Here is a 13,647-nt window from a genome sequence, read left to right as displayed (position 1 = left end):
ATTCACAAAAAGTGCATTTTCAAAATCCAGATTGCAGTAAGGATGTATTCTGTATGCACCAAAACTTGGAAGACACAAGAACGATTTAGATTGGTTGAAGTGTGGAGGGAATGTATTCTCCAGGGATGTTTTCGTTATTATTTCAGGCTTTATTACAGGATATAATATATCAAAAATAGAAGGTTAAGAAGAATACATTTTAGATGGTTGAGAAAGAATGGAAATGGTGTTAATAAAGAGCAGGTCATGTTATGAAATTGAGAAAGCAGAGAAGGATTTTGGCGTTAAAGAGATGAGAAAAGATTGGATATTTGCTAGGGGTTTTTCTATAACAGACGACATGCCGACATAAACATTTTTCAGTATGTAAACTCTAACTACAGCCCAACAGTGACATGTACTTTCAATATTATGACTGTCGACATTCACAATGTTGACATTGTGAACTTTGTCAGAATTCATAATGTCTACATTCTGTTGTCATCATTCTGACACTAGAATGTTGACACAATGACTACATATGAGGGGATGACGACAAGGGTCTTTGCCTCGGGTGACAGAATACCTCGCTACACCCCTATCAGAATGAGCTCTCTGTTGGCTCTCCGGTTCAGTTCACTGTGCCATGTTTGCTAGCTCCCACCACTAGTAATACATTTGTATTATATTACATTATTATATTACCATGCATTTATATACATCAGTTTGGGTTTGCATGGTGCTTGTCTGTCAGTCTACAGATACATTCTGTTTTTTAAAACAAGTTTATTGACAGGTTATAGAATCAATACAACTCAGTAACATACATGAAAGCATTGTATAAGGCAAGTGAAATAGTATCCTTCCAGAACAAATCTAATGATTTATTATTATTATTCTTATTATTATTAACCGTTTCTTATATAGCGCACACATATTCCGCAGCGCTTTACAGAGTATAGTTGAACACTCACATCAGTCCCTGCCCCAGTGGAGCTTACAATCTACATTCCCTACCACACGCACACACAGACATTCTAGGGTTAATTTTTGTTGGAAGCCCATGGATTAATTAACCTATCTGTATATTTTTGGATTGTGGGAGGAAACCAGAGTACCCGGAGTATACCCACGCAAGTACGGGGAGACTATACAAACTCCGCACAGTTAAGGGCCCCATACATCAGCAATTAATTGTGACAATTTTCAGATATGGAGATGATTGCCACAATTAATTTTAGATGTGTGGGCTCCCCCTTTTGGCAATCCCAATCAAAATCGCCAATCGATTGCTTAATCAGGTTTTTAAACATGTTTAATAATCTGGTATTATCTGATCTTTTTTATATGTGTGGGCATTCCCAATTTATCTTCTTCATCTATTTACATTATGAACAGCTGAAATGACAATCGATTGGGCAATTTCCAGATATGAAGATGCAATCTTTAGATGGAAAAATCTGCCGATCCTTGAAATAAATCTGTAATGTGTGGGCAAAGTCAGATAGATTGTAAAATCCATTTATCTGGCCAAAAAATCCCTGTATCTGGAAATCCATAAATTGTGATTGCTGATGTATGGGGCCCATTAGAGCCATGGTGAGGATCGAGCCCATGACCTCAGTGCTGTGAGGCAGTAATGCTAACCATTACACCATCCGTGCTGCCCCATGCATGATTGATGCATTTAGTGTGAAATGGAGGTGAGGCGCATTTCTAATTAAAAAAAAGGTGGGCCACTTCTAAGTACTAGATTGTACCTTTTAGTGGGATGGAACTACTTTATCAGAATATCCCTCAGATCACTGGAAAGCGTGTAAAAAAATTCTGCGTCAATTTGTCTTTGAAGACGTTTCTGTCCAGTCCATGGACAACAGGTAGGAAATTCTTGGATGTGAAAGTTGGAGGTTTAAGGCATCTGTGGAAATCCATTGGGACATGCCAATTTTATCAAGAGGATCCCAGGGGCAAACGCAGGATTTTCAGAAGGGGGTTTCCAGAGTGGCGGAGCAAAGCACGGAGATGGACACTTAGGTGACCCAGAATATGCCGGGTCAGTTAAAGTATTATAGATAGACCAAATGTATATAACTAATAATATATATATATATATATATATATATATACATAACAGCAGAGTAGACCCCTGGGCATAGCAATGTATTGGGGCCCCTACCTATCCTCCAGCGGTAGGGGTGGGAGGTGCTATGAGCGGAAGCTTTGATGTCCCACGGATGGTAGGGGGGTATTATATCAACCGCTCAGCATGTAGGGCTCAGTAATTTCCACTAATTTCCCCTTTACTGTACAGATGGTGGGAGATGGGGTGGGAGAAGGGGGCATTGGGCTGAATGAAGGGGTCCCAATACATAACTTCCAGGGTGGTAGAGGATGTTTAATACGCAGAGGAGGGGTGTATAGTGAAGTGGGCTTATTATTCATAATTTTCTGGTGGGAGGACAGCTTGCTTGACTGCAGATATCTCCAGTTTCCGGAAATAGATTTCTTAGCTTTTAATGGAATTAAAAACTAGAGAATCCCACCTACCAAACGGTATTGGGGACTAGGGGATCAGAGTTCAGGAGGCAGAGCAATCTGCCAACGAGAATATAAAACTACATACCAGGTGTGTGGAGCTGGAGCAGTAACCAGCAGCTGAAAGGCTGTTAAACAGGCTTGGATGGGGACCACTGCTTTAAAGTCGGATATCTCCGGTTCCCCAAGGCCGATTTTAAAAATTCTTGTACCTATGGAAAGAGGGGACCCTCAGCTTTCAGACTAGGGTCCTCAGATTCCTGGGGGGGTTTCTGGGTACTCAGAAACCCCCCTGCGTGCGCTACTGGATCCGACTACCTTTATCAAGATCTTTGGAGCTTTCATTCCGATAAATGCTCCAAAATGCCCAACATCATTTATTCATTTTAAAGCGCAACTTCATAGAGTTATTAATATAATTTTGTAAAGGTGCCCATACATGGTACAATTGCTGGGTTCGATGAGATGCCCGCTCCCGTCACACATCTAATCACACAGCACAAAAAGTATGTGCTGCACATACTTTTTGTACTAGATGTCATCTCATCTCATTGCAAAACGTAGGCATTGCGATGCGATCTAGTCCAAATTGTATACCATAATTGTACTGTGTATGGGCACCTTAAGTCTAACCATAAGTTTTGTACTTGAGGGCACGACCAGAGGCAGTGCATTATGGCTGCATCGGGGTCCCCACATTTATAACAATTGGATTTTGTGGAGTCACCAATCAAGAATTTCAGCTTTGGAGTGAAATATGACCTGTGTAAGATCTTTTGGTGTATCTCGACATACTGTATGACATCGAGACCAACTGTTTGTTAAGAAAGTTGTATGCCCCAAGTATTTTTCCATAGAGTGACCCGGAAATTCTACTGTCCATTTTAGTAAACCAACAGAACCAGAATCTTTGTGAATAGTAGGTCGGATGATGTAAACATAAATTTGAGAAGTGGAAAACTGGGTACCAATCTTATTACAAATGAAGTTATCTATATTATCGGAAGTGACAGAATCCCGTAAATGATGAATAGTTTGTTTTTATATAGCTATAGATCTGTAGGAACGGAAATAAGGGTGTTACTGGGGAGGGAAATTTTTCTATGATTTGTGAGTGCGTGAGCAAGTCCACGGAATGCGGCTTCAAACATTGAAATAAACAATGAAGGCCCCCCTTACTCCATAGTTTAAAAATAGTGGAGGAACCAGGTGCAAATTTAGGGTTACCCCATCAAGGCAAGGAAGAGCGATTGATATTTTGGGAGTTTCCATACTGTACAATACAGGCGCCGAAACCGTGGGTGCTCCGGGGCCAGAGCACCCACGGAAAGTGAGCGCCCACGGCACGGGCCACGGCAGTGGGGTCCCAGCAGCGGATATGCGGTCAGCAGCGGGGGTCCCTGCGGCGGATGGGAACTAGTAGCGGTATTAATACCGCTGCTAGTTCCCATCTTCCGCAGGGACCCTACTGCTGAATGGAAATCGGCGCCCCTGCTGTACATGTGGACATTGCTTTTGTTTTTAATGGAGTCTGGGATCAATTGTGGAGGTGTATGTAGCAGAGATACTAGATTCCCGTGCAGGGCAAAAGCCTGGTCAGTATGTTTTGTGGTATATATTATATCAGAACCGCCAAACCAGTCCAGGGCTATCCTGTAAGTTGAAGCAACTGTAAATAGCTTGCGACATGGTAAATGTAGCCCTGCAAGTTCTTCTACAGATACATTCTTATTAGTGTTTATGTACATCATTTATGCAGCGATATACAAATATATATATTTTTTTCAATGTGGGGAGGAGAGTACCCGGAGTAAACGCACATTGGCCCTTATTCTGATTCACTCGGAAAGGCAAATTCCTTCTCAAATGGACAAAACCATGTTCACAGCAGGTGGGGCAGATGTAACATGTGCACAAAGAGTTACATTTGTGTGACTTATTTTGTTTCTGTGCAGGGAAAATACTGACTGCTTTATTTTTACACTGCAATATAGATCTCACTTTGTAGTAAAACCCCAGCTAAATCTAATTTTCTCTGCACAAGTAACATCTACCCCCTGCAGTGCACATGGTTTTGTCCATTTGAGAAGGAATTTGCCTTTGCGAGTGAACCAGAATAAGGGCCATAATATGAAGGGAAAAACACACTGCACACAGATTGGACATGCAATTTAACACATACTGCTGCATTATTGCTGTGATGTAGCAATGCTAACCACAACACTATCCATGCTGCCATTTTATGTATTTTTTTTTTTCTGTAATCACTTATTCACATTCTATTAAACAGTGGATGTGTGGATTATAGGTTCCGAATGTAATAAACTGTAACAAGAACTGGTGATGTCTATGCTCGAAATGTATTATTTATTATTATTGGGCTCACATGTATTGTACATTAATAATGAAAGCCCTGTTCCTGCGTGGGTTTCCTCCGGGTACTCCGGTTTCCTCCCACAATCCAAAAATAAACTGGTAGGTTAACTGGCTTCCAACAAGATTAACCCTAGAATGTCTGTGTGCGTGTATATGTGGTAGGAAATATAGGGGCAGATGTATTAAGCCTTAACAAGAGATAAATGCAAGGGTGATAAAGAGAGATAAACATCCAGCCAATCAGTTCCTTATGCTGCTTTCAGACCGTATCTCTGGCTTTGACCCTGTATTTGGAAACGTTTCCAAAAACGGGTCTGCCAGATAAAACCCCTTTCACACCGCAGCACTTAAACGGTATATTACCGTTTAAGTGCCGATTTTTTGACACTGGCAGACCCGTTTTTGGAAACTTTCCAAATACAGGGTCAAAGCCAGTGCAGCCTTCAGCACTCCCCTCCGTGCAGCTCCCCCCTCCTCCCCCCCTCGCGCGTGTCGACCGAGAGCGTGTCGACGCCCCCCGCGCATGTCGACGCCCCCATGCATGTCGACGCCCCCTGCACGTGTCGACGCCCCCCCCCCCCCCCGTGTCGACTTACCCCGTGCCGGTACCTCCGTTGTGGATCCCGGCACTGCAGCTCAGTATGCTCGGAAAGCACTTATGAAAAAAGTGTCTTTCAGAAAATGGCTGCCCCATAGGAAACCCTGTTTAAAAAAACTGTCTTTCGTATGGGGGCAGCCATTTTCTGAAAGACACTTTTTTCATAAGTGCTTTCCGAGCATACTGAGCTGCAGTGCCGGGAACCACAACGGAGATACCGGCACGGGGTAAGTCGACACGGGGGGGGGGCGCCGACATGCGGGGGGGGCGTCGACACGCGCGCGGGGGTGTCGACGTGCGGGGGGGGGGGGGGGGCTCCAGTGCTGTGAATACTTAATGAGCGCTCATTAAGTATTCACTGTGCTGAATTTAGGACCCAGCTCATTGGCTGGGTCCTAAATACCGTTTCAGAACCGATTTTGAGCCTAAAATACCGGTTCTGAAACGGGTAGGACCCTGCATTTTAACCGGTTAGAAAAAACGTTTTTTTCTAACCAGTTAAGTGGTCCTGCACCTTTCAGACCGCACACATTACCGTTTTAAAACGGTAAAAAAACGGCAATATACCGTTTTTAAAGTGCGGTCTGAAAGGGGCATCACTGACTTTTTTCAAACACAGGCTGTAACATGGCAGTTATCAGGTGATTGGCTGGGAATTTATCTCTCCTTATCACCCTTGCATTAATCTCTTGTTAAAGCTTAATACATCCGCCCCAAAGATTGTAAACTCCACTGGGGCAGGGACTGATGTGAGTGTTCAACTATTCTCTGTAAAGCGCTATAAATAACTGGTAATAATAATAAATAATTATAGAAATACGTGTCAATAAGATCAGTTCAGTATATTTCTTCAGCACTTAGATCATTAGAAATGAAAATAAGGCTTTAGAATTAAAAATAAATATAAGGAACTAGGTGATTCATCGCGCCCTACGGGCGCTCTTCACACCGTCGTAAGGGGCTGCGCCCCCTTAATTTGTGAACATTTGCATATGAGAAAGATGGTTAGAATTGTATGAAAGATGGCCTGTATTGCAACTTGAGTTATAGGTGAAATGTGTTAAATAGAGAGCATATGATGTGGAAGGGGGTGTGTATTGTTTTGTTTAATTAAAAAGCGGTTACAGAGTAAGATGTACATTGATAGTGTGGATGTACAGTGACATTTGTGGGTGTGGGGGGGGGCTGTGTGTGTGTGTTGTTTAGGTGTGTGTGTGCAATAGTATAGTAGGGTGTTTCTGAGTCAGCGGCTCCCCACTGGCGGAGGTCACGACACATGAAAACAGGAGGCTGGGTAGTGATAGGGGTGTGTGGGCATAAGGGGGACTAAAAAGGAGGGTGGGAGATACTGTGCAGCTTCTGCCAGTGGGTGAGGGTCCAGCGTGGCAGTACAGGAGTACAGGATGGTGGCCCTTAGTCAGTGTCTCCTCCTACTGGGTGGGAGTTCGGGTGCATGAGAGCAGGAGGCTGGGCTATGAGGCATGATAGGGGCATGTGGGCAAAACAGCGTCAGCGACTCCCCAGTGGTGGAAGTTACGGTTCAGGAGAGCAGGAAGCTGGGTAGTGATAGGGGTGTGTGAGTATACGGGGGACTAAAAAGGGGCTTAGGGGTGCCGTGAATTGCGGGAGGGGCTTCGGGGGGTGCCATGAATCAAGGGAGGGCCCCTCCCGCAGGTGTCGGCGAATCGCGGGAGAGGGCGGGGTTCGCAAAGCATGGGAGGGGGCGTGAATTGCGCGAGGGGGGGTTGCGAATCGCGGGAGGGGGGGTGCGCGGGGGGTCTGTGAATTGTGGGAGGGGGGGGGCACGGGGCGCGATGAATCACCTAGTTGGTTATATATTCTTGTAGAAGGATGGTAGGATGTTGCTGTCATTCAGAATGCATTTACATAAACAGTAATAGTAGCAGTAAAAGATCTGACTTAAAACACCTACAGTAAAACAGAACAGGTGTTATATATTATACAAATAATTGGTTGATGATGTCTAGGTTGACATGCACATAGTTCATAGTTGTCACTGGAAAAAAATTGCTACACGAAAAAATCAACACAGAAAGTTCAACACATGTAAATGTTGACAAAAGTGTGGCACTTCATCGGTGTCCATGTCGACACATGAGAATGAATATGAAAACATTCAAAAAAAGAAAAATAAATCTTCAAAAATTCATGTCAACCTTTTTCATTGTCATGTGCCATTTAATCCTGGGGTTGCTTTGAATCGCGCGCGGGGGTGGGGGGAGGGGGAGGGAGGAGGTGAGGGGTGTCCGCGAATCACGGGAGGAGGGGTCGTGGGTGGAAGCCGTGAATTGCGGGCGGGGGGGTGTGTGGGTGCCGCGAATCGTGGGAGGGGGGGCGCGGGGGGTTGCAGTGAATCGCAGGAGGGTGGGTCGCGGGGGCAGGGGGTTGCCGCAATGACAGGAGGGGGGGTCAGGGGTGGGGGCCGCGAATTGCGGGAGTCACCGGGGGTGCCGCGAATTGCGGGGGGTGTGCTGCAAATCGCGGGAGGGGGGTCGCCACGAATCGCCACAAGAAAAAATCAACACAGAAAGGTCAACACATGTAAATGTTGACATAAGTGTGGCACTTCATTGGTGTCCATGTCGACACATGAGAATGAATATGAAAACATTGAAAAAGTGAAAAATAAATCTTGTCAACCTTTTTTATTGTCGACCATAGCCATGTCAGTGTTTTGCATGTGCCATTTAATCGTGGGGATGCCGTGAATGGGGGGGGGGGGGGGGGGAGGGAGGGAGGTGCATACCTCCCAACATGACCCTCTCCAGGAGGGACGCATTGCTCTATTTCTGGACTTTCTTCTTAATTTATGGATTACCATCACCTGTGCTTAAACACCTTTCTTATCAATTACCCTGTTTAAAACAGGTGATGACAATCATAAATTAAGATGGAAGTCCACAAACATAGCATTCTGTCCCTCCTGGAGAGGGTCATGTTGGGAGGTATGAAGGTGTGGGGCGCTCACCTGGTGTGTCTGGTGAGTAGCTGTGTCTTTGCTGTGTAACATGGAGAGGCAGAGGGTGTCTGGCACTGTCTGTGGGCTCACTGGGCTGGTTCTCTGTCATGTGAGTCAGTCATGTGAGTCAGAGGCTCCACCCAGCGTTACAGCTTCAGACCCACTTTGAGTGACAGATGTAGCCAAATATATAAGAGATTGATTTGAGATTAGATATAGTTGGAATCATACTATAAAGCCTGAACTAAAATATTACCTTAAATATAATTTTTTTCTATTCAATAATAAATCTTTAAAATTGTGCACATCTTAAAACTCAAATAAATTAAATAACATTAAAAGTATGTAACAATTAGAAACCAACACATGAATTATACGTTACAACAATCCATAGTATCCACTGTATACAGTATATTAGTAGTGTTTACTAAATAAAAAAAATATTATGGTGGTATTTATCAAAGCTTAGACAAAATTGTCAGAGATAAATCAACCAATCAGCTCCATTTTTATTTTCAAAGATTGTAAAATGCAAGGCAGCAGCTGATTGGCTGGTAGCTCTCACCGTTTTCTCTCGCTTTAAGCTTTGATAAATTTCGCTATTTGTCAGAAGTTACCACATAAAATATGTTTAAAACTTTTTGAAATCTATATACAAGACGGATTGGTAAATAAGAACATAAAATGTTTTACTACAGCTTTCCAGTGTCTTCCAGAGACTTTTCAGTCTGGACTGGGATATCAATAATCTGTTCTCACTGCAGGCAAATTCCGGGGTCTAGCAAGTCGGCCCGGGAATTGCCTTTTAACACTGTTTTTTCTGCAGTGTGAACGGGTTGCATACCCAGGTCTCATACACAAGTAAAACCCTTTTTTTACCCATGTTTGAGATCCGGTTATGCAGACACGGGTTGACCCGTTCTCACTGCATAAAAACCTGTGTTAAAAGGCAAATTACTGGGTAGACTTTTTTAACATGGAATTTGCCTTGCAGTGAGAACGGGGGCCCGTCCCTGCAGTCCCTGGCATTTTAATGCCGGGTAAAAGCTGTGTATTTCTCGCAGAATATTATACCATGTTCTTATTGCCGCCCCTGCAAAAACCAGGTTTTTTATCTCCGGGTTTATGCCGGGGCACAGATCATCTCAGCTCACAGACCCCCTTCACACTGCACCTTGGACCTGGGATATTCCTGGGTTTGCCTTGCCAACAAGTGTGAGGAAGAGCAGCTTTTATTGGCTGTTGAAAGATTAGCTTTAATTGGCTGTTTAATGAGCAACTTTGATTGTCCATACGGGCACCACCGCTCTTCCTCCACCTGAGATCATACACCTTGGAGCAGAGGTGTAACTCTGGGAGGCAATGGAGTCATCTGCCGCTGGGCTCCTGCTCCCAAGGGGGCACCTCTCCTCCCCTGCAAATTTAAATCAGTTCATTGAAAGCCTTCAATATCGCTTCTTTAGCTGACTTCACCTCCTAGTAGGACCATAGACATTACACTCTCTTTATTTTAAACATAACATACATACATACTTACACATATGCATACATACAAATATTTATATAAGGTGCTGTGTGTGTGTATAGGGGGGGGGGCACCAATATTTATCTTGCCTCCGGGCAACTGGGGCAAACTTACACCACTGCCTTGGAGTACTTATTACGAAGTGCTTTAAGTTTCTTCAGAACCTGTTGCTGGGTTTTATGGATGCCACGGGCAGACAGTATTTTTGAAATGTAGTACACTGTCCAATCCTTGGCAGTGCCAGTCACTTGCTTCTTTATTTCCTCCTCCCCTCTCACAGCCAGCAGGTCCATCACCTCCTCATCCCTCCACGTGTCACCTGATCTCATTCTCCAATCAGCTTGCTTTTTCACGTCCTGTTTGAAAAACCCGGGTCGCGCCTGTTCACGCTGATCGACACCCATGTAATTCCCAGGAATAGCCCTGCAAAAAACTTGGGTGCAGTTACCGGGGCATTACACCCGGGAATTTCACTCACACCCATTCACACTGAGACAGGACACAGGAAATTACGGCTTGCCCTGGAAAAATCTCGGGTTTTTGTGGCAGCGAGAACGGGGTATAAGAGAACTTCCTCCAGTCCTTTATGTTCTCTTGGGATTCAATGAGAAACAGAGGGCCAGATGTTCTAAGCTTGAAAAGTAATTTAATTGAGTGATATACCACCAACCAATCAGCTCCTACCTGTCATTTTTCAAACACAGCTTGTGACATGACAGGTAGGAGCTGATTGGCTGGTGGTTTATCACTCTCTATTTTATCACTTTTCAAGCTTAGTACATCTGGCTCACAAGGAGCAAATATGTCTCTACCAGTGGCTATGAATGGTGGGGAAAAATGTTGGCGCTTGCAGTTATAAATAAAGCAAAGATAAATCAGTTGTAAATCATAAAGTTATAAATCCCTAATATAATAATAAAAATAATAATAATAATAATAATAACAACAACAACAATTGAATGGCTAAGTGGTCCCAAATCTTTGACACTTGTTAACAATGTTCCCGGCCCATTGTTGCTTGGATTTTCACAGAAATAAAAATTTCCCAGGCGTTTTCTTCTTTCCGCAAGGCTTCGGAATGTTAAATGTGTTGCATAGGTTCTGAAGGGTGCTATATAATATGCATTAAAATTGTATTATAATCATATCTAGAGGTCATGACACGCTGAAGTGCCTGTCTAAAAAAGCGCAGCTCCTGATACACCTGCTCCGCAGCCAATGTCCTTGGAAATTCCATTTAAATGCTGGCAAGTATGTAATTATTATATACATTATCAGATGTATTTTCCTGTACCTATTGCAGAAGCAGGTGGACTGGGCTGCAGCATCTAGATTGCAGGGAGATAGGATCAGTGTGTTCCACAGCAGGAGGAAATGTGCTGTAATGAGAAAATTGGACCAACTTTTTCCACTCTAACCCCCCCTCCCTTGACTCCAGACAGGGACAGCAACAGCCCCCCTCCAAATAATAATAATAATAATAATAATTATAATAATAAGGTGCAGGAGTTGTCATTCACCCTGCAGAAGACACTGAGCAGCCACATGTAGTGCTGGATGGGAACATTCTCCTTTTTAGTGACAGTTTGCAAAGGGCTATTCCTCCCTGCTAATTTCTTATCTCCCTCCCTCCTCCTGGAAAAGTGCATTGTGCTCCACCTCTCCTTTCCTCCTCATTCAGCAATCAGTCAGAGAGAGTGAATGTGAACATTATGGGCAGCAGCAGCGGCAGAAGCAGCAGCAGCACCCACCCTGGGACTCCATGAGAGTGGACCCCCCCTCCCACCTCTTGCTGTCCCCTTCTCTCTCTTTCTCTCTCTCTTTCCCACACACTCTCTCTCTTCCACACACACACTCTCTCTTTCTCCCTCTCTCTCTCTCTCCCTGCACTCCTTGCATCCCCCCTCTCCCAGTTCTCCCTCTCTCTCTATCTGCACTCTCTCATCCCTTTGCTCCTCACTGTCCCTCCTGCCTAGTGTAGCCTGCACTCCTCGCATCCAGTCACTCTGCTCCCCTGTGCTGTCTCCCTCCCCACGCCACCCGTGTATCTATCACATCCTTTGACTTTGAATCACAAGACATCGATCTATGAAACAAAGCGATTGATCGGTCACTGGGGTACCTGGAGGAAGTACAGCAGCATGTCCCGGAGGAAGCAGAGCAAACCCCGACAGATAAAACGTGAGTGTCCCCCCCTGTCCCCCCGTGGCGTGGGCAATAGGGGAATGCGAGTGTGTGTGAAGCTGGAGAGAAGTTATATGGGAGGCAGAGGCTGATACTGAGCAGTGCTGTACTCCATAGACATGTATGTCCTGCTCCGGGTACTGGGTGCATAGGGCAGTACTGTGTGTGTATAGGGCAGTAGAGTGTGCATAGGGCAGTACACTAGTACAGTATATGTATAGGGCAGTGTAGTATATGTATAAGGCAGTACAGGGTGCATAGGGCAGTACACTATATGTATAGGGCAGAACAGCATATGTATAAGGCAGTACAGTGTGCATAGCGCAGTATATATATATATATATATATATATTTATATAGGGTAGTACAGTATATGTATAGGGCAGTACAGTGTATGTATAGTGAAGTACAGTATATATGGCAGTACAGTATATGTACAGGGCAGTACAGTGTACATATGTCAGTACAGTATTTGTATAAGGCAGTACAGTGTGCAAAGGGCAGTACAGTGTATGTATAGTGCAGTACAGTAAATGTGTAGGGCAGTACAGTATATGTATAGGGCAGTACAGTTTATGTATTGGACAGTACAGTATCTGTATAGGACAGTATTATATGCATAGGGTAGTACAGTATATGTATAGGGCACTACAGTGTGCATAGGGCAGTATTATATGCATATGGTAGTACAGTATATGTATAGGGCAGTTCAGTGTGCAAGGGGCAACACAGTATATGTATAGAACAGTATTATTTTAATAGGGCAGTACAGTCTATGTATAGTATAGTGTAGTACAGTATATGCATAGGGCAGTACAGTCTATGTATAGTATAGTGTAGTACAGTACAATATATGCTTTGGGAAGTACAGTCTATGTAAAGTGTAGTACAGTATATGCATAGTGCAGTACAGTCTATGTATAGTGTAGTACAGTATATGCATAGGGCAGTACAGTCTATGTATAGTGTAGTACAGTATATGCATAGGGCATACTACACTATGTATAGTGTAGTACAGTACAGTATTTGCTTTGGGAAGTAAAGTCTATGTATAGTGTAGTACAGTATATGCATAGTGCAGTACAGTCTATGTATAGGACAGTATAGTATATGTATAGGGTCACAGTACTATGTGCACAAGGCAGTATAATGTGCATACAGAGTACTATGCACACACATGTCTGTCTGACCTCAGCTGTCACCTGAGTGTGTGCAGGGAAAGAGGTCATGTCCTGATTGATACTTTGTATCTCTTCTGACTTGTAACTCTCAGAAGTGTGTTTATTGTCACCGGCCTAGTTTCCTGCCCTGATGTCAGCTCATGCAGTTGCCCCTCTATGGGACTGACACTTGAGTAAAAACAAGTTTATCAAAGTAGATTTATTTGGCACCTACCTTTGGAGTAAGGTCATTTACTTTTTATTCACTTTTTTTTTGCTTTTTTCCATATCACACCTATCACTTTGCACA

General features: G+C 43.8%; 1 protein-coding gene across 2 annotated transcripts in view; it reads left to right on the top strand.

The window, feature by feature from the left end:
• Positions 1–11,669: 11,669 nt before the first annotated feature.
• Positions 11,670–13,647, top strand: part of ZFPM2 (zinc finger protein, FOG family member 2) — a 345,016-nt gene continuing 343,038 nt past the window's right edge. The window contains exon 1 of one of the 2 annotated variants that reach the window (XM_083186879.1): positions 11,670–12,174. In XM_083186879.1, coding sequence (XP_083043005.1) covers positions 12,135–12,174 — 40 coding nt within the window. In that variant the 5' untranslated portion in view covers positions 11,670–12,134. The remainder of the gene's footprint in view (positions 12,175–13,647) is intronic. The other variant, XM_083186880.1, reaches the window with a different exon arrangement.

The sequence above is a fragment of the Crinia signifera genome, chromosome 5 (assembly GCF_055691185.1).
Source record: "Crinia signifera chromosome 5, ASM5569118v1, whole genome shotgun sequence".
Classification (NCBI taxonomy): domain Eukaryota; kingdom Metazoa; phylum Chordata; class Amphibia; order Anura; family Myobatrachidae; genus Crinia; species Crinia signifera.
This window is presented reverse-complemented; position numbering and strand designations above follow the sequence as displayed.